The sequence below is a fragment of the Dermochelys coriacea genome, chromosome 25 (genome assembly GCF_009764565.3).
Source record: "Dermochelys coriacea isolate rDerCor1 chromosome 25, rDerCor1.pri.v4, whole genome shotgun sequence".
NCBI classification, from domain to species: domain Eukaryota; kingdom Metazoa; phylum Chordata; order Testudines; family Dermochelyidae; genus Dermochelys; species Dermochelys coriacea.
The window spans coordinates 15552190-15573796 of record NC_050092.1 but is presented as its reverse complement, the minus strand read 5'-3'; the positions used below and the strand labels follow the sequence as shown (position 1 = coordinate 15573796).

The following is a 21607-nucleotide window of genomic DNA, read 5'->3' as shown; positions in this document are numbered from 1 at the left end:
TTCAGAACTTTGTGTCCGATCAGTTCACAATCCAAGAAGGGAACAAAATATTTTAATAATGATAAGATGAGGCTGTAGGTGAATTATGCTTTGTTCACTGAAGGATGGCATATGAGCACAGACAATGATTGAACAAAATACTGCAGTGTCTCATCCACTTGTATATGCAGCTTTGGAACCCTTTCACAAGAAACAAATGGACTTTATAGTTAAGGACAGTATTTTTATTCTGTTGTGCTTCTACACAGCTTTGCTAATGCACCTCAGTACCACCTGAGGCACCTGACCCTCATCATTGCAGTCAATCCTGCACAGCTTTGTTGACACAGTCAAATCCTGTCATGCGAGCGACACCCTAGTTTTGCAGTCCTGGCTTCTCCTAGCAGACCTGGACAGTTCCAGATTTTAGTGTGTTGATTCTGTGATAACTAGGCTGAAACCCCAAACTTATTTTTCTCTTAGTACATAAGCTTGAGATTTTTTTTCCTAAGTGTATTTTAATAGCCAGGCACTGGAATCAAAGGATTAGCTTGCTTGTCAGAATCCCTATTAATAATACAAAAATAAAATCGATCGTTTTTATTTCCAGCAGAGTGAACGTGTTCGTTCATATAATATAGCATACAGCTCTGCATCAAATGCTGAAACTAAACTTCCTTTACTGTATAATGTTCTCTCTATGGCAATAGTTGCTTTGGAAATACATATTAATATTAATGCCTTCCACTCTGCTGGCTGCATGGGGCACACTGTAAGTCGCAGCTGAATTTTGCTTGAAAAAACTTCTCTGTTGCTGCAGGATGCCCTTCCCCTGGCTGCACTTGTCTTAGCAAACAAAGATTTAAAATACCACTTTGGCGCTGTCTTTATTGAATGGAAAATTGCATCATAATTTTAATATGATTAATACCACATTTAATGTAAAGCCCTAAATAATCTTTAGACAAACATATGAACTACCTTGCTAAAGCTGTCAGTCGAGGTACTATTCACCATTAATTAAAAGCCTAGCTATTTTTTTTTTCTAGTTACAGACTTTTGCTGATGAAAGGCAGGGCTTCTGGAAAGCCCCTTTAGTGAAGGTTTTGTTTATTGGAAAGCTCCTACTGGTCACGTAACTCTTTGAGAGGAAGAAAGTTTATCATCCATTCCTAGGATTAGGTTCAAATAAGTTATTGGCCCTGTTATAAAATGCCAAATGTTCATTAAAAAAATGCTATTGTTTCAAGTATTTGAAGAGGGAACTGACTTGCTGTCTCAGCGTGCAAAGAGACTGTGAGCAGTAGCCAGTTGAAATGCACAGGTAACCACAGACGGGATAATAGCGTCTCATGTGAATTCTCTCCTTTGCATGGGGGATTCTTTGAGAGTCTGGATAGGCCCTCATTACCTGCTGCTCTAACCCTGCACCCTCTTGGAGAAAGGGTGTTGATGGGGTTCAGAGAAGCCCCAGAGGGATCCGTTCTCCATGGGATTGAGGTTATTTTCCCTACAGATCCTGGCTTCCAACAGGCTTTGGAGGCCAACCTCCTCAGTTCCTGAAGGGACCACTTGAAAGAAATGCTGAGACGACCCTCACAGAATGACCAGGACCCCTCACCCTTCTGTCTTGCATCTCACCGATAAGTAGGTTTAATGAACACCAGCTGGGGTGGCCCTACACAGCACATGAAAGCTAGTGTGCTGGAAAACGACAGTGCAAAGCATCTTGTTGATTGGGAACCTTGGTCTGAGCACACAACTTGCATGCTCCTCTCAGCGCGGCTGCCCTGATCTTGCTACACAGTTGGGCACATTGCTCTCGGCTCTACCTCCCCACAGGGTTTGCAAGCTGCTATGAGCCCCTTATCTAGCTCTAGATAGCTCAGTTAGGGGTCCCAGCGCTCGGCTCCAGCCCAAACCTGAATGTCTAGACACTGGTTTACAGAGCCACTGCCTGAGCCTCAGTCAGCTGACAGAGGCTGGCCACAGGGTTTAGGCCAAGGTGTTGTACCACAGCGTAGAGGGGGTCTTCTTGGAGGCTGATCCACTGAGTTGTTTAAATTTTATATTGTGGCAGCACCTAGAGGCTTTTGTAATTGGGTCTGATCTGCTGGGGCCCTGGCCAGTCATGGCCCCTGCCCCACAGCATTGTTGGGGAAGGGGGGACAGTGATGGACAGGCTCTCCCCCAGTCACAGACCCCCCTCCCATTACTCCCCCTCCTCCCTCCACTCACAGACCCCCCCACTCTTCCCCCAGTCACAGACCCCCCTCCCAGTCACTCCCCCTCCTCCTCCTCCCTCCACTCACAGACCCCCCCGCTCTCCCCCCAGTCACAGACCCCCCTCCCAGTCACTCCCCCTCCTCCTCCTCCCCCAGTCACAGACCCCCCCGCTCTCCCCCCAGTCACAGACCCCCTCCCCCAGTCTCCCCCCCGCTCTCCCCCCAGTCACAGACCCCCCTCCCAGTCACTCCCCCCCGCTCTCCCCCCAGTCACAGACCCCCCTCCCAGTCACTCCCCCATCCTCCTCCTCCCCCCAGTCACAGACCCCCCCACTCTCCCCCAGTCACAACCCCTCCAGTCACTCCCCCTCCTCCTCCTCCCCCCACAACAGACCCCCCCGCTCCCCCCCACACAGACCCCCCTCCCGTCACTCCTCCTCCTCCCCCCAGTCACAGACCCCCCCGCTCTCCCCCCACACAGAACCCCCCTCCCAGTCACTCCCCTCCTCCTCCCCCAGTCACAGACCCCCCCGCTCTCTCCCCAGTCACAGACCCCCCTCCCAGTCACTCCTCCTCCTCCCCCAGTCACAGACCCCCCCGCTCTCCCCATCACAGACCCCCTCCCAGTCACCCCCTCCTCCTCCCCCCAGTCACAGACCCCCGCTCCTCCCCAGTCACAGACCCCCCTCCCAGTCACTCCCCCTCCTCCTCCCCCCAGTCACAGACCCCCCCGGCACCCCCCCCCCCCCTCTCCCCATCACAGCCCCCACCCCCCCAGTCCCACCTCCCGTCACTCCCCCTCCTCCTCCCCCCAGTCACAGACCCCCCCGCTCTCCCCCATCACAGACCCCCCTCCCAGTCACTCCCCCTCCTCCTCCCCCCAGTCACAGACCCCCCCGCTCTCCCCCATCACAGACCCCCCTCCCAGTCACTCCTCCTCCTCCCCGCAGTCAGACCCCCCCGCTCTCCCCCATCACAGACCCCCCTCACCCCTCCTCCTCCTCCCCCCAGTCACAGACCCCCCCGCTCTCCCCCATCACAGACCCCCCTCCCAGTCACTCCCCCCCCCTGTCACAGACCCCCCGGCTGCGTGTGGAAGAGAGGACGCGCAGCCCTCTGCGGCGCCTGCGCCGTGCCGCTCCTCTACCTGCCGCGCTCTGTTTCCGGGTCAGAGGGGCATTTCCTGTTGCCAGGCGGCGGCGGCGGGGCTCCCCCCGGACCCTCGGTAGGTGACGGGGCGTGTCAGCGCCCCTCGGCCGCCGCCCGGCCCCGGCCCCGGCCCCGGCCCGTGAGCGCAGCCGCCTCTGGGGCGAGCCCGGCCCGGCCCGGCCCGGCCGGCTGCGCACTGGGCGTGTCCCGGGGCCCGAGCCCCCGTGGAAGGGACCAGCCTGGCCCTGCGGCCGCGCTGCCCCGGGCGGCCGGACCGCGGTGGGAACGGCGGGCGGCGTGGGGGGCGGCCTGGCCCGAGGGCAGCGCCCCGGGGCTCGGGCTCCCGCTGGGCCGGCCGCGGGGGGGTCAGATGGTAGGAAATTCCCGTCCCCGCCGGGGGGTGCGGGGCCCCCTGACACCTTGTTGGCACAACGCCCCTTTCGGGCGCTGGCGATGGGCGGCAGGGGACGGGTCACGTGGCGATTCCCTCGGGGGCACCCGGCACTGGCCGCTATTGGCCTTTGGTCTGACCCAGCCTGGCCCTCTTATGAGTCCTCCTCGCGTTGGGTTTCAGGTTACGGGGCATGCCTTCCCCTGACCGCAAAGAAGAAACCAGAAATTTAGAATCCCTCACCCCCTGATTGAGGCTTGAAGCGTGTGCTAGAAAATCCTAGAGTTCAGGGGTGGGAAAACCCCAGCAGGGGGTCTTGTATCTCCTGCCTATGCAGGATTGTTCCCTGTGCGGCAGGCACCTTCTCATGGTGGAGACACCTTTGTACTGCCCGTCTGTGTCAATGAAGGGTTTTTTTTTTTGTATTCTGGCTGTAGTGATTGTATGTACAGCACATTTCCCACCCTTCAACAGGTAGGAGGGTAAAAACTCCCAGCTTCTTCTGTGGGCTTTTGCACTGTATCTCCCTAACTTGTCTTGAGTAAAAAGAAAAGGAGGACTTGTGGCCCCTTAGAGACTAACAAATTTATTTGAGCATAAGCTTAGCTCACGAAAGCTTATGCTCAAATAAATTTGTTAGTGTCTAAGGTGCCACAAGTCCTCCTTTTCTTTTTGCATAATATCTGGGCTTCTTCCACGTAAAAGCAGCAGCAAAAGTGAAGTCACTAATGGACTTCCTGGAGTCTTTGGCACATCTCCTTATTGAGGTAAAAACTCTGCTTGAGTATTTTTGTTTGTTTGGTACTTAAAGCTGCAAAGCAAAAATACATATATGAAATATGGCTCTCAAACAGGAGCTATCAGACATGATGTGCTGCACTTCCACTTAATGTTTACCTATCAGATGTTTTCAATATATTTTGTAATTGTGTCACAGTTGCTAATTCACTCCCTTTGCTGTAACACCATAATGCTCTTAATAGCATGTTTAGACACATTTTCAGCATTTGCAATTGAAGAGTCTGAGAAACCTGAAATGGAACAAATCTTTATTTTCGGTTAAAATGCTCATTTTATATTGCAGCCGTTCAAAAAGAAATGAAGTGCCTGATATGAATCAATTTTGTTACTGAGTTTGTGTTTAAAAAAAAAAAATTTTTTTTTGTGGTGGTGGGAATGATTTGAAAACTACTTATCTAACATTTAGAATAGAAACTGTTAAAAACAAATAAATTCAGAAAACATCCCTTCCTTGTTTTAGGAGAGAGAATAGTCTTAGTGGGTAAGGAATGGTGTCCCTAGCCTCTGTTTGTCAGAGCGTGGAGATGGATGACAGGAGAGAGATCACTTGATCATTATCTGTTAGGTTCACTCCCTCTGGGGCACCTGGCATTGGACACTGTTGGCAGACAGGATACTGGGCTGGATGGACCTTTGGTCTGACCCAGTATGGCCATTCTTATGTTCTTAATAAGGAAAATGAAATTACTCAATAAGTACAAGTTTCATTGCTTTTCAGTGTAGATTGTTCCTGCTGCTACATCAGAATGTACGGTTTTGCTTCTGCTCTACTCATTTAGGTGTTAGCAAAACAAGCAGGTGCCAGTCACTGGAGCCACTAGGACAAAATTAAATCTGTTCTGAACTAATTAGGATACATGACCTGGATTTGCTGAATTCAGACACTGCTGCAAGTCCAGTTGAAACTCCACCTCCCTGATGAGATTGTCACAGACAGTTCTGTTTTCTGGAACTATACTACATAGTAACAAAATAAACTGATTATGTATCTTCAGGTCTATTCAGCTACCTTGGACTATGGATACATCAAAATGTTTATAATATTTCATAGATATTACATAAGAACAACTTAATTTCCATAAGCATATGGTGGTGTGTTTTTAGTGATTAAAACTGGATGCACTGGTGTTGGAAAGCACAGTTTGTGATTTAATTCTAACTATTTGTGCTGTAAGAAAAGGAGTACTTGTGGCACCTTAGAGACTAACAAATTTATTTGAGCATAAGTTTTTGTGAGCTACAGCTCACTTCATCAGATGCATTCGGTGGAAAATACAGTGGGGAGATTTATATACACACACAGAGAACATGAAACAATGGGTTTTATCATACACACTGTAAAGAGAGTGATCACTTAAGATGAGCCATCACCAGCAGGGGGGGGGGGGAGGAGGAAAACCTTTCATGGTGCAAGCAGGGTGGGCCATTTTCAGCAGTTAACAAGAATGTCTGAGGAACGGTGGGGGGAGAAATAACATGGGGAAATAGTTTTACTTTGTGTAATGACTCATCCACTCCCAGTCTCTATTCAAGCCTAAGTTAATTTTGCAAATTAATTCCAATTCCAGTTTGCAAATTAATTCCAATTCAGCAGTCTCTGGCTGGAGTCTGTTTTTGAAGTTTTTTGTTGAAGAATAGCCACTCTCAGGTCTGTAATCGAGTGACCGGAGAGATTGAAGTGTTCTCCGACTGGTTTTTGAATGTTAATTCTTGACGTCTGATTTGGGTCCATTTATTCTTTTACGTAGAGACTGTCCAGTTTGACCAATGTACATGGCAGAGGGGCATTGCTGGCACATGATGGCATATATCACACTGGTAGATGCGCAGGTGAACGAGCCTCTGATAGTGTGGCTGATGTGATTAGGCCCTATGATGGTACCCTGAATAGATATTGGACAGAGCTGGCAACGGGCTTTGTTGCAAGGATAGGTTCCTGGGTTAGTGGTTTTGTTGTGTGGTGTGTGGTTGCTTGTGAGTATTTGCTTCAGGTTGGACGGCTGTCTGTAAGCAAGGACTGGCCTGTCTCCCAAGATCTGTGAGAGTGATGGGTCCTTAGGATAGGTTGTAGATCCTTGATGATGCATTGGAGAGGTTTTAGTTGGGGGCTGAAGGTGATGGCTAGTGACGTTCTGTTATTTTGTTTGTTGGGCCTGTCCTGTAGTAGGTGACTTCTGGGTACTCTTCTGGCTGTGAATCAAAATGGAGTTTACAGCAAATTAGCGTGTTACAACATACTTTTAAACAAATACCTTTATAGTTAATCCTTCAGAAGCACGTTCATCATGAACTACATGGCATTTCCTATAGAGTCAGACTAGAGAAATAATCTTCTCGTTTTTCATATGGAGAGAAAAGGTTCCTTTTTGTTCTCTGAAGAATCCAAGCATGTCTGACAGCAGAGAAATCATTAATATCAAGGGTTTCAGAGTAGCAGCCGTGTTAGTCTGTATTCGCAAAAAGAAAAGGAGTACTTGTGGCACCTTAGAGACTAACAAATTTATTAGAGCATAAGCTTTCGTGAGCTACAGCTCACTTCATGATGAAGTGAGCTGTAGCTCACGAAAGCTTATGCTCTAATAAATTTGTTAGTCTCTAAGGTGCCACAAGTACTCCTTTTCTTTTTATTAATATCAAGGGAAAGGTATTTGGTTCACAGTTCATTTCTGTTAGGTCAGATCCATTAGGTAGTGAGTATATCCGTGGGCAAGCTCTGTACCTTTGCAAACAGTGACAGAGATTGCCAAATCTTATATTATAACTGAATTGTGCTTCAAGGATGTTTTCAGTTTCTTGTCTAATTTAAAGAAACACATGCTCCAGAACCACATCGTGACTATTAGCAGTAAGGATTCAACCTAATTACAGCATACCTAAATCTTAGCCACAACTGATTTGCAAATGACCAGTTAAGAGTGATTTTACTAGGCAATGCATTATTGTCCAGGGGGCAGGGTCATTCCCACTCATCATGTGTGATGAGTCATAGCTCCACACCGGAGCTTAATGCTAATTATTGGACATTCTCGTCTCTGCCTGTCAGTTTTGTACTAGTTGCTGTGGGAGGGAATGTATTGGCAGGTCCGATTTGGCTTAATGGTTCAGTGACTTGTCAGATACTGTGGGTCAGCATAACCTGGCAACCTCTCTTGGGCTATCTAACGTGTTGTCCAATAAAAGCACTCCTACATGTTGACTTGTAAATTGGTTACTGCCAGTAGCTGTGTACACCTTGAGTAAACATTAGCTGAATCCTGAATTGCCAATGGTGGTTCCAGAGCAGCTGGATTTTGATAGGCGCTGAAATAATCTCATTGTGCTAGATATCTTGTTACATTTTAGCCTGTTGGGTTTATGGTACCGTCTTAAATATTGTTATGAATCTCAACAAGTCTGGGAGAGAGCTGGGGTTTTTTTGTTTGGTTGGTTTTTTTTACATAGAACAGAATTTCAAACCAGTCATCCACCTCAGATGTTTTATTTAACACTTTGTATTGTATAAATTAACTTTTGGGAAGGCAAGGGGGAGCTTTTATTTTCTACCATAAAATAACTTTAATATCTTTGGTCATTAAAATGATCTTTTATGATGATTGTTATTGACTATTTGCTCTCGAACATTGGACTTGCCATACTGGATCAGACCCATTCTCCATCTTGTCCAGTATGCTGTTGAGTGGCCAGCAACAGATTTTTCGGAGGAAGCAAGGAACTCCACATGAAGCAGATGTGGGATAATCTGCCCTCCCTAAAGGTCTCATCTTAATCTCTAATAATTAGAGTTTGGTTTAAATCCTGCAACATGAGGTTTTAGCTCACTCCCACTACTCTTTTTATGAGTGTTAATTGTTATAACTCTGGATATTTTTGTTAAACGTATAAATGTCTGTTGCCTCTTTGAATCTTGCCAAATTCTTGGCCTTAGTAAAATCAGGTGGCAGAGAGTTGCACAATCTAATTATATGTTGCATGAAAAACCTATTTTTTTGTCAATTTTGAATTTGTCATTTTTCAGTTGCAGAAGCTCCCATCTATCTTTTCTAGACAATCCATCTCATTCATCTCCTTTCTTAGATAACAATCTCAATCTTTTCAATCTCTTGTTTTAAGTTTTTCTATGTTCCCGATCATTCTTGTTGCTCTTCTCTGAACCCTCTCTAATTTTCTAATATTCTGTTCAGAAAGGTGCTCTGAAGGAATAGAGAATGCTAAAAGATCTTGTGTTTAGAGAAAAGAAATCAAATCTACCAGTCTGCAAGAGAATGAACAAATGTATATTATTTCACCTTTAACTATAGTGGTAATTTTGCGGCTCCACTACAGTAAGAAGGGTGTCAATAGATAACTGAAGCATATTTATAAAATTTGGTGGGATTATGAAAGGCTTTATCAGTTTCTTTCCCTCTGTTTTTTCACACTGAGCAGGCAGTTTCAGATACAATACCTGCCCATAAATTCTCTTGCCAATCTTTAAGGCTTTACAATTGCATTTTTTCCTATTTTCTAGTGTGTTTCTCTCTGCCTTGCTGTGTGAAACTTCCACAACAAGGGAAACAACCTGATAATACAGGGAAACAGTGAAATTGTTCACACAGTACTGTCAAATACATAATTAATCTCCCAGATTTGGTAATTTTAGGTGTTGCTTGTAACAAAGATAGGTGAACCATTTTCAAACAGAAGTGTATTTTCAATTGATGTTCCTTTTAAAGTTATCTTAACAAATGATTGAGTCTAGAGAATGGGACCTGGTGTTACTAATCATTAAAGAAAAAGGAATTGTTTAATCACTAAGTACGCTTAAAACATTGCATTTTAAGTGCTGCAGCGCTTAAGTGAAGATGCTTCTATGCTGACAGGAGAGCTCCTCCCGTCAGCACAGTTAATCCACCTCCCCAGGAGAAGCTCTCCTCTACACTGGGGGTTAGGTTGGTATAACTAAGTCGCTCAGGGGTGTGGATTTTTCACACCCCTGAGCAACGTAATTATACTGATACAGGTCTGTAGTGTAGACCTGGCCAAAGTCAGTTATACATTTAAGATCAGAGTGATTCAAGTGTCCAATCAGTTTGATCAGTTGAATGTTCATGGCAGCTTTTTGCATTATAACTTTGTAAGTGAATAAAAGATTTAGAGTCAATCTGAAGATTTCCGTTTTTACAACATTTTAAATTTTTTATTCTTTTGTGGAAATTTTATTCAAGCTCACCCAAATACTTATAAATGGAATTCTAATGAAGCTTGTGGGTGCTTACAGCCAGCATTCCTAGGTGTACAGGAAGCAGAGAGGTTACTTTTACAAAAACATGACATTAGCAAACTATAAAATGCATGTTTCAGAGTAGCAGCCTTGTTAGTCTGTATCCGAAGTGAGCGGTAGCTCACGAAAGCTTATGCTCAAATAAATTTGTTAGTCTCTAAGGTGCCACAAGTACTCCTTTTCTTTTTATAAAATGCATGTGTACTGATGACCTTGTACCTTTTCTCAGTGGAATGCCTCAACTTCAGTTTAAACCTATCCAGCACTGTAACAGTGGCATAATGTCCTTATTTCTTAATTTCTGTTTTTTAAATTGAATTGTGTTGAGCTGGTGAAAGGTGCTAGGTTGACAGCTTTAGACACTGATTATTCACACAGCAGGTATAGCACAGGCAGTGACTGGTTGGGGCAGTGTTGGGGAGAAAGTTATCCAGTGTGCCTCAGTCCTGCCCTGGGGTAAGAAGGGAGTTCAGTCTCTAAGGCCTATTCAATCAGACACAATGTCATTAAATACTTTCAGAGGAGCAGCCGATGAAGTGAGCTGTAGATCTCGAAAGCTTATGCTCTAATAAATTTGTTAGTCTCTAAGGTGCCACAAGTACTCCTTTTCTTTTTATTAAATACTTTGTTTCTAATTCCTGTTTTATGGTGGTTTCATTCTACAGTTTATTGGTTTGTTTCATGGGTGCATTTGCCATTAGGCTTCTAATTGTATCCATTCAGAAATCCATAACAAATATTGAGAGCTCTTTTGGCATCTTCCTGAATCTGCTTTTGTTTCCCTTTTTCTTTTAGCACTCCTTCATTTTGTGGAGTGCTTGTGCTATGTTAGTGGGTTCATCAGTTTATACCCCACGTAGAATGGCTAATACAGAATTCTTTCTTTGGTTTAAAGTTCGGATTGAAAGCACTTTTAATACAGTTAGCATCATCCAGTTTCAGTATCTAGTTCATTTTTCACATTATTTCTAGTTTTAGTTGCCAGAATTAAGCTTTTTGCAGAGATATTTTCTATTGAAAATTCTGTGTTTAAGACGTGCACTTTCAGCATTTATTCAACTCTTACACCCCTCATGTAGGAAAAGCATGCACATATGCACCTTTCATTTCCAGTTGTCATCCCATCTCCTAACGGGCCTGAGCCTCTGACTGTTGTTAATTTAGTTAGAGAGACAAGGAGGGTGAAGTAATATCTTTTATTGGACCAACTTCTGTTGGTGAAATAGACAAATTTTGAGCAGCACAGAGCTCTTTGGGATATTACATTATCCTCCTTTCAGAGTAGCAGCCGTGTTAGTCTATTCTCCTCCTTGTTTCTCTAATAACCTGGAACCAACATGGCTGCTAACATTAATTTATTTAGATATTTGGCTTGGTTAAGGGTTTATCTGTTACTTGTAGTCTCTTCTCAGACATTTATTGTAATTGTGAAAAATTAGCATGTAGCTATCTTACACCAGCAGTACTTAAAACAGTCTACCCTAGGTGCTGCTGATTGCCATCATAACAGGGGTTATATTTCTGTATGGATGAATATTGCTTGAACAGTTTTCCCCTAGTGCATTAGGCACAAACAGCCTTTTCTCAAGCAGTTACAGTGCAAGTCTTCCTGTTCTAGCTGTCATTTTAAGCATGTTTTGTGTACATTGCAAGGAAAAAAAAATCAGGTTTCCCTCAATATTTGAATTTCTGGTGTCCTGCTTCTTTTGTCTCCAGGTAAGGAAAACATCTTAATTTACACAGGGCCAGGGGAGCTACTGGAGAATGTGTGAGTGGTGTCATCCAGTTGGACCCCACATCCTTGGGTTATAATTATTTTGGTGGGAAAAGGGCATTGAATTTAATCGTGGTTGGAAAGGTCTTGTGTGTTATCTCGTATCTCAGGATGCTCTAGTGACATGATGTGGAAGCAATTGCCTTATGCTGTAGAAAAGTGGTAGCATCTGGATCATTGACACTACTTTGAGGGTCTTCTGTTGCCTATTTCAGTTAATTTAATCAGTTCCTATTCACCATCCACATGTAAAAAGACACTGTGTACATTGTACATGAAGAATTACCGAGTCTCTGAATTTGTTTGGTATATTGCCTGAATTAGGTAACTTGATTCAGTTTGCCTTGGAATAACAGTTCAGAATCTGAAGAATATAGTGCTCGGACAGAGGTGGAAATGAACTAGAAGAATATCTGTGAATAATGAGCTCTTTACAGAAAGCAGTGAGAGCTTTTAACAAATATCATCCTTATAGGAACTAATAGAATTAATTATATCTGTTAATTGCAAGATTTTCTGACCATTATATTTTTGTTTGGGAGTGTTTTTCTCTGCTTTGTAAATGGACATGTAATGCTTGTTTTTCGTTTCATTAATGTTTGTGAGAATGATTTGAAATATGAAGATTATGTATACTTTTCATTTTGGTAAGGTGGGGAATCTGAGGTGAGATTAATGAAGAAACCAGCAACCAGTTTTCTTCCTTGAAGTTTAGTTAAAAGGGGGAGGGGCAAAGGAATAGACTTGATTAACCAAGAAATGGTTTATACATCATACGCATGCACGTTCATGCACACAACAAAAAGAATAAACTTGCAATATGCAAGGTAAAAATATTGTAGAAAAAGGGAACAATTAACTGCACTTTTGTAGGAGACTGAAATATTGTGATAGTCATATTGCCATTAGGAGACCATGCAAATGAAAAATATTGTTCTATGCTGTTGGGTTACAATATGAATCTGCTATATCCATTCTACTGTACTAGGGTTGGAACAAGCGGCATATTTATGTGGTACTGTTCCTGCCTTAGGCTGCCATCTGGGGATGCCCCAAAGGTACTGTGGTATCAGGGGGTAGCCGTGTTAGTCTGTATCCACAAAAACAAGGAGTCTGGTGACACCTTAAAGACTACAGATTTATATTCTTATCTGAAGAAGTGGTGGTTTATCCATGAAAGCTTATGCCCTAATAAATCTGTTAGTCTTTAAGGTGCCAAAGGTACTCTGGTAATGGCGTTCTTTCAGACCCAGTACATCTCTTACCTTCATTCTTACAAGTTTGAGCATTTTGATGTAAAACCAAGAGTTGAAATTGCACAATAAGTATTCCCAATGGAATACCTGGAGTCCTTTCCTGATCCTTTCAAATCTGAGAAATCAGTTATTTCTCTCTGTTGAAATGGGAAGGGTAAGAATAACTTAAATATTTTGTACATTTCAGACTGTGCAGTGAATGTCCACAAGAACTGCAAGACTTTACTGGCTGAATGCAGCAGTACCAGACCCAAGGTTGGTTTTACAACTTCTCTTCCCTTATAAGATAGGATTAATATCACCTATATTCTCTATTGAATTCAGTAGAGTTACTCTGATTTACACCAGCTAAGAATCTGACCCTATACCTTCAAATCCCTGAATAGTTACTAACTGGTCCAGCTAGTATCCCTTGATGGTTTATGTATGTGTGTGTAAACTGAGGCAGGCTGATTTACCTAAAGCTACATAACAAGTCAGTGTTAGATTCACTCTCAGGAATTCCTGGCTCTTGAGCTCATTATTTGTTCCTGAAATATTCTCTCTCTCTCTTTAAAAGGAAATGATGCATAGTCTTAATTTTTGGTACCACTGTTTTTTAATGCCACTACGCGGATAAAAGGTAACACAGCATTGTTGGTCCATGTTTGAGGAGGCTCGCATGAGAGGAGGGAGGTTGATCAGAACAGTTACATGCTAATTATAATCCAAGCACTGTAGAAATAGTGGTTTCATGTTCTAAACTGTAAAATCTTCTTCTGAATCTTTGCAAGCCATGGCTCAGTGCCTTGACTTCTAGCCAAGCAGTTTATTTCTTTCTTACCTTTATCAAAATATGCTCCTAGGATACCATATAAGGTTAGTGTGGTCATAATCAACTATGTATTTGTAAAAAAATATTTAGTCCATTCATGTTTTTTAAAACATGGTATTTGAATATCATTTCCTCCTTCAGGTTTCAGAGTAGCAGCCGTGTTAGTCTGTATCTGCGAAAAGAAAAGGAGTACTTGTGGCACCTTAGAGACTAACAAATTTATTTGAGCATAAGCTTTCGTGAGCTACAGCTCACTTCATCGGAGCATAAGCTTTTGTGAGCTATAGCTCACTTCATTGGATGCATCCGATGAAGTGAGCTGTAACTCACGAAAGCTTATGCTCAAATAAATTCGTTAGTCTCTAAGGTACCACAAGTACTCCTTTTCTGTTTCCTCCTTCACTTACCTATTGAGACTTGCATCCAAATGTTGGGTTTTTTTCTCACATGCAACTGTTGACTTCAGAGACCTAAGGCAGAGCAGGGAGTAATATGGGGAAGAACAGAGAGTACAGAACAGCCCAAGTCTTGGCAGTCAAGGGATGAAGGAATCAATTTTCAGCCCAGTCCTGAGGGCAGAATTATTGTTTGTTTTCTACTTTGAACTTTCACAGCATCCTGTTTGTTTGTTTTTTTAACATGAAAACACTATTATGCCTATCTTCTGTGCAACAGAAATGTTCCATTTGCAGATACAGCTTTCTACAAATTCTAATACGTAACCAGGCTCCCACAAATCACTCTTAGGAAAAGAGAAAAGAGAGAGAAGTAGGCTGAAATAGAAACAGAAGACAAAATAAATAATGAAATGCAATGAGACCCCCATAATAATTACCTGCTACAGAAATATATTATTTATTTTTTCCTGCATATTGACATCTTGGCTCTTAACAGATTGACCTTTGGACATTGCCCTATCATACGAATGAGGACTTGTCTGTGTGAGAAAGTTGCACTGGTGTAACTAAAGCTCTAATTTAAATTGCTTTAACTAAACCTGAACAAAGCCCTGTGCAGACACTCTACTTTTGATTTAAATCAGTTTAAGCCAATTAGGAATTGGTTTAAAATAAACCAAAATAAAATACTCTTAACCTGAAATAAGTGTCCACATAGGGGGTTTCGTGGTTTTAATAAAGCTATTTAAATCATACCTTTAAACTGTGCAGCTTTCTGATGTAGGCAAGGCTTAGTCTTGCTTATACTCTTCAAAGCATTCTTAGCATTTATTTGTAATTTTTAAGTCTATATACATTGTTTTGTTTTAGAATGTGAAAAAAATTAAAACCTTTTTCTACAAAAGTTTTTGGTTTCCCAGTTTAAGTGTAAGGATCCACCTATAATCTATAATTCATGATACTGAAATATGATTCACTGTGAAATGATGCTCTCATCTTTGTACTTAAGGACACCCTTTAAGAAATTTTTATTTTTTCTTTTATAGCAGAAGGATTTGCAACACAAACCTCCTGGATCCCCACAAAATTCACCCCAGTACTTTTACCCAGGTTTGTACTAAAGAATGATTTCTGTGCTCAAAGCTTGTCTGTTGAGTTTTATACTTTTTTCTTTAATATGTTTTAGAAACAATATACAGTGTATTATTGAAGGTTAGAAAAGGTCTCTCTTAATAAGATGACTTCATTTTTCCCCATTGGGAATGAGCTAGAAGCGCTTAGAAATCTCCTGTGTGTTTTTATCCATTTATATTTTTATTCTATTCTATACCTTCTTGCTGTGTAACCTCAAAATATTGCAGTGAAAAAAGATCGATAAGCTAGTTTCTCATTGATTGCCTATTTTCTGTCTTCTGAAGAGACTAGAACTGTGAACTGGAACCTGCATTGTACATCAGATTTTCATAATTGTCTATTAAAAATTTGCCTGCAGCTGGTGCTAGCTAGCAGTTTCTGAGACAAGCAGGCATTAGCAGTCTGAAAGATATATCTTTGTCATAAATTTGGAAAAAGGATTGGGGAAAAAATATTTGAAAAGAGCAGTTATTTTGAAGCATAAGCTCTGAAATAGCTTTTTGCTATTGCCATGGAAAATACATGCTTGCTTTCAAGCACCGTTATCCAATAGATAAATCATTCATTCCCCTCTCCCCCTGCCCATGGCTGTGGTGCTGAAGCTATACTGAGGCCTTTTGGATCCCTCCAAATGGGCATTTTCACCATCACAGAATTTTCTCTCATCAAACAGTCTGTAAGATTCTGCACCTTTGCTCTGAGTTGTTTCTATAATTTGGATACTGTGTTTATTTTGAGATACAGCTATTCTTTTCAATCAGTTATTACATAAAATGTTAACAGGGGTGTTCTCCATTGAGTGGGTCAGAGTCAGTTCTCGTTACACTGGTGTAAGTGTATTAGAACTGTCTGTGTTTATGCCCATGTGAGCGAGATCACAGTCCAGCCCTGTGTGCATGTAAATACAATTTTAGTTGGTAGGAATTGACAGGTGTGTGTTAAGGGGAAGAAACAGACTCCTCAGGTTGTAAGATTACTGGGTTGATCAAAACAAGGGCAAATTAGTCTCTACCTGGATGTGTTGTCTCTGTTCAGTTGTGGTACTCACTGAGACACATTGTAGATGGGGATGTCTGTTATCTGGAGTGCCCAGTGTGTGTATGGTAGGTGGTGGCTGACTTGCATTTCAAGGTTTTTTTTTTAAAAAAGCTTTTACTGTGGAGACAGCACAGGGGCACTAATTGTTAGAATAAGATAGGTGGCTGTTTTTGTTGCCAAGAATGGCTTTGTCTCGTTATGGGAAGGTTTAGAGCAGGGGTTGGCAACCTATGGCATGCGTGCCAAAGACAGCACACGAGCTGATTTTTAATGGCATTCTGCTGCCTGCCGGGTCCCAGCTGCCGGTCCCACTCAGCCACTGCCGAATCCAGGCCAGCAGCGGGCTGAGCGGGACTGGGGCCAGGACCCCGGCAGGCAGCAGCATGCCATTAAAAATCCTGCCCGCTGCGGCCTGCTCTTCTCTGCCCCGCCCTGCGGGGGCAGGGTGAAGAAGCTTGGTCTGCGGCTGCTGCTGCAGGGCCGGCAAGCTCCCTTCTCCCCTGCCTCTTCCCCCAGCGTGCTGGGTTCCTGGCCCTCCTCCTCTCTCTCCCTGCCGCAGATTAGCTGATGGCCCTTGTGAGGGAGGGGGAGAAGCCGAGCGGCAGCGCACTCACTGCTTCGGAGAGGTGGCGGAGAAGAGGTGGGAATGGGGCTTTGGGGAAGGGGGGGTGGAATCAGGGCATATCGCCTCCAGCCCCCTGCTGTGAGCTGCTCTGGGCAGGGGGCTGGGAGCACCCCCCACGATCTAGCCCATGCTCCCAGCCCTCTGCCCTGACCCCTGCACCCCCCTCACACACTCCCAGCCCTCTGCCCTGACCCCTGCCCCCCCCCACAGCCCCCATTCTGACTTCCAGCCCCCCACCCAATGCCCGACTTTTGCACCCTCACATTCCCACCCCTCCTTGAGCACCACAACAGGAGCTCCTGCACACCCCCCCCCCACATTCCCACCTGCACCCCTTGCACCAACTGGGAGCTGCCCAGGTAAGCACTCCACACCCAACCTCCTGCCCCAACGCTGAGCCCCCCCCTCATTCTAACTCTTGGCGGGCCCTACACCCCAACACCCAGCCTACTCCTTCACCCCCAGCCTGTGCTCAGTGCACTCCTACCCTCAGCTCAGTGCAGAGGAGAGAAGAAGAGAATGGGCTAGAACAGGGAGAAGGTAGGTACCCACTCTATGTGGGCCGGGATCCCAGACCAGCAGCAGGCTGAGCTGCCCACTGCTGGTTGGGGTCCCGGCCGGCAGGCCCCACTCAGCCTGCTGCCGGTCTGGTGTGAACGGAACCCCAGGCTGGCAGCGGGCTGAGCTGGCCAGCAGCGTAAGATCAGGCATTTTAATTTTAATTTTAAACGAAGGCTTCTTAAACATTTTGAAAACCTTATTTACTTTACATATGACAGTAGTTTAGTTATATAATATATAGATTTATAGAGAGAGACCTTCTAAAAATGTTAAAATGTATTTACTGACACGCAAAACCTTAAATTAAAGTGAATAAATGAAGACTTGGCACACCACTTCTGAAAGGTTGCTGCCCCCTGATTTAGAGATAAATAGGAAACATGAAAGACTAATGAAAATGGAAAAAGTTAATCCTAGATCTTGTCCTTGGAACATCTCTGTGGTATACAGTCTGGTTGGTGTGATGGGCTAACAGCAATCAATGATGACTCAGCAGTGTGCAGACAGTGCTAATGAACTCAGGAAAATGACTTTTTCTTTAGTACAGACTCTGCTAGGTAGATTGAAAAATGCGAATATAGTCCAAAGTAGAAGGCTAAGAAATTGAAAAGAACAGCTAATGCCATGGGCAGTACAGTCTTTACTCATAGTATACGCTGTATTAAAACAGTAAGTTACATCTGACTGGGAATTATTTTAAGTGAAAGTTAATTTCAAGAGTAGTCCTAAAGATGCAAGGAACCAGCACTGGAGGCCCCAAGATCGGTTTGGCTTATTGGCATTTAGGGATATTTTGTGTGTGCTCTGCTTGGTTCTGGCAGTGAAAAGATAAAAGCTGTGGATTTGCTTATAATACAGATTGAGGACTTTTTGGAATGTGGATGGCGGCTTTGAAAGACTATATCAGCCTCTTTAGTGCTGTAGCTTTCCTTAAAGGCACTACACGGCCACATATGCTCTATTTGCTGTACATTTTGCAGTCTGAAATTCTCAAGGAAATTGGCATATACGTGAAAATATACACACTTGGTGAACAAATTTGTTGCTAGCCTGATGGTTCAGTGGGCTACCAAAAACACTTTTTTGCATCCCTTCCTTACCAAATTCTAGTCCTATCTAGTGTGGCATTGGCTTTATGTCTGAAATATGTTTGTTTAGAGATGATGGGTATACTTCACTTTCAGGGGATGGTTAGTTAAGCACTCTTCCTCTCCAACTTTTATAAAAGGACTAAAGCTATTGCATCAATAGAAGAAGAAATCACTTTTTAAGCCAGGAAAGTCTGAAGAGTCATTTTTTTCGTATAGTTCTGGAGTTGCTGTAGGAGACAAGCAGGTTTGCTGTGAATTGAATCATTCCTGGTGGTGATTGAAGCAAGCAGGGAAATACTGTGCCCTATTGTTGGTTGCGGGTTGTCATCATTTCACTGCTGGAGATGGATGCCGAGCATCCTCAAGGAAGCTATGATGAGTCTCTTCTTGAGAAGCTACTCGTTGACGCTGACCTTGCTAACAATTGACAGTATCCATCCAATCTCCCTTTTCTGGCAAGTCACTGAGTTTGTGTCAGGAAGCTCTGGCTTCTGACTGGGCTGTGGAAATAGTCAGGTTTCAGACTTAGGAATGAGATAAATAGGTTCCATTGGTAGAGGGATTTCCTCTTGTCGATGGATGATTCTTTTGGGTCTGTCAGCTGCCTTTGCTACAACTCACCACTAAGTTTTATGGATACATCTGCACTTTCTAGCGGGGGGACAGAGTTGCTTACTCTACTCCTTTCTTCAAGAAAGGGGTGCTTTTGGGCAGTTTCTTTTTTTGCCCTGAGGCAGGGCACTGTAGGGGTCTGTTTTATTATTCCTTCTGTACGTGGGCGGGGGTGAATAGAGGCTACATTGTTTTCAGTATACGGATGATCCTTGGATCTGTCTCTTATATGTCAGACTTGGCAGGTACAGTGGAATGAGTGATTTGGTATCTGAGAGTGAGATGTTACTGAAGTAATGTTGGTAGGATGTGGGAACCAACCAGGAACATTAAAGAAGATGACGTTGTCCATCCAGTGGAGGCAGCGACCTGTATTAGAGGTTAGCAAGTTCAAGGTTTTATAAAAGAGGGAGTCCCTGATTGCTTAGGTAGCAGCTGATGCCCAGGGCACTCAGTCATGTGCACCTTCCTATGTCAGATATGGACCTTGCCTTGGTTATCCACACCTTAGTCTCATGTCACAGTGATGATGGGAGGCATTCTATGTGAGGCTGTACCTGGGGACTGCAAGGAAGCTGAGTTAATGCAGAGCAATAAGGACTGCTGTTAAGCAGGGTTTCACTCAGGGGACATGTAACTTCTGTAATTTGAACTAGCTATTCTTTTAGCTGCCAGGTGGTGTTCAAGATGTTGGGTTTGACATATAGTAAACAGCCTTAAGCAGTTTAGGACTTGGCTACCTAGATTAGATTGGGCTGCATCACTTCCCAAGTAACACTACTGTGTATGTGATCAGGCACTCAAGCTAGCACCTCTACTCCTTTTTCAGAAAAAAGGGGGTAGAGGCAGTGTTACGGGCAGGATGTCTGACTTTGGAACTCACTCATTGCCTTGTTGGTCTGCCGGAGTCTACATTTGTTAGCCTGCCAGGGTTAGTGCAAAGCCCTTGGCTGCCCCAGGCTTTTGATAAGGAATAGTTGTGACTTGATGGTCAAATAAACATGGATGTTCTGTTGTATTTTGGGAAGTGAATATTATGAATCTGTATGGTCTTGGCTCGGTGGCTTATTTCTGAATTTTATTCTTATTTAAAGGGACACAGTCAAGTTGAAATAACCTTTGTTATCTGACTACAGTATAACAGCAATTTCAGAACCTATACCTGCCAGTAAGAAAAGGAGTACTTGTGGCACCTTAGAGACTAACAAATTATTAGAGCATAAGCTTTCGTGAGCTACAGCACTCACTTCATCGCCTGTGTGTGTGGTGGTTTGTTTTTTTTTTTTTTTTTTTTTTTTTTTTTTTTACCATCGCGCTTTGCTAAACTTTAAAATGCTTTTCTGTCCCCAGTTGTTGTATGAATGACCCATGCAAACTGTGGGGCTGATCGACTTCATATATGGAGCAGGGACAAACACAGTCAAAGTGACTATAGACAAAATCCTTCCTATATGCAGTGTAAACAAATTGAGGAAAAATAACCGTTACTGTCTTTCAGTGGTAGTGATCTTAGGGGCTACATATAAAAATAGCAGGTGAAAACCCTCCTTACAAAAGTGTGGTTTTTGGTTTTTTTTTTTTATGTTGACCGGCCCCTTTAGTTCTGGTACACTATCTGGAGCCATGGCTGTGTATTGTTAAAATATATGAAGTCTTTGCAATGCTAGCTTCTTTCTTTTTTTGCAAGCCTTTATGAGTTGATGGCCCTTTCTGAAATTTTGTTTAAACAAGATTTTTTGTAGGCTTTAAAATTGATGCTATTGAATATTTACTTTAGTTGATAAGGTTGAACTGTAATTAAACTGAACTTGCTCCTTTCTCCCCACACTTTTGCATACTTTCTCTATATATGTGGGGCCCCTTGTTTTGACAGATGAAAATCCAATGGCTCAATAACTACAAAACTCAACATATCTTTGAAAACCTAGAATTATTCGAGTGATGATTCTAGTTATATAGTAAAATGATGAGATGCAAAGGCTCATAATATTAATATGTGCACAGATGACATTCTTACTAATGAGGTATTGTGCTAGTGTGTTGAATCTGTGGCAATATCACTATGAGTAGGGATCTAATTACGTTAACCTTTTTGTGTAGAAATCATATAGTGATGGGGATTGGTTTCAGTGATATATTTTAATGCACCCTTCAGAACAGTGGTTATGAACCAAGGGTCCTGGGGCTGGGGGTCTGTGAGCAGGTTTCAGGGGGGTCCGCCAGCCATGGCGGGTGTTAGACTCGCTAGGTCCCAAGGCAGAAAGCCAAAGCCCTGCCACACAGGACTGCAGCCCCGGGACCCCAAGCCTCACCACCCAGGGCCAAAAGCCAAAAACCTGAGCAACTTAGCTTCTCAGTGCCCACAGTGGCGTGGGTGCCTGGGCAGTTGTCCTGCTTGCTACTTCTACGCCGATGGTTGTGGCACAGCTGAGCCATGAAGTTTTTATAGCACGTTGGGGGAGGGGCCTCACAAAGAAAAAGGTTGAAAACCCTACTTCA

The 21607-nt window shown here is 43.6% G+C and overlaps 1 protein-coding gene across 1 annotated transcript in view; it reads left to right on the top strand.

Annotated features, from left to right (window-relative positions):
* ARHGEF18 (Rho/Rac guanine nucleotide exchange factor 18) overlaps positions 1 to 21607 on the top strand; it is a 90776-nt gene that overhangs the window by 34852 nt on the left and 34317 nt on the right. The window contains 2 exon segments of the mRNA XM_038383641.2: positions 13023 to 13090; positions 15094 to 15157. Of these exon segments, the coding sequence (XP_038239569.1) occupies positions 13023 to 13090; positions 15094 to 15157 (132 nt within the window).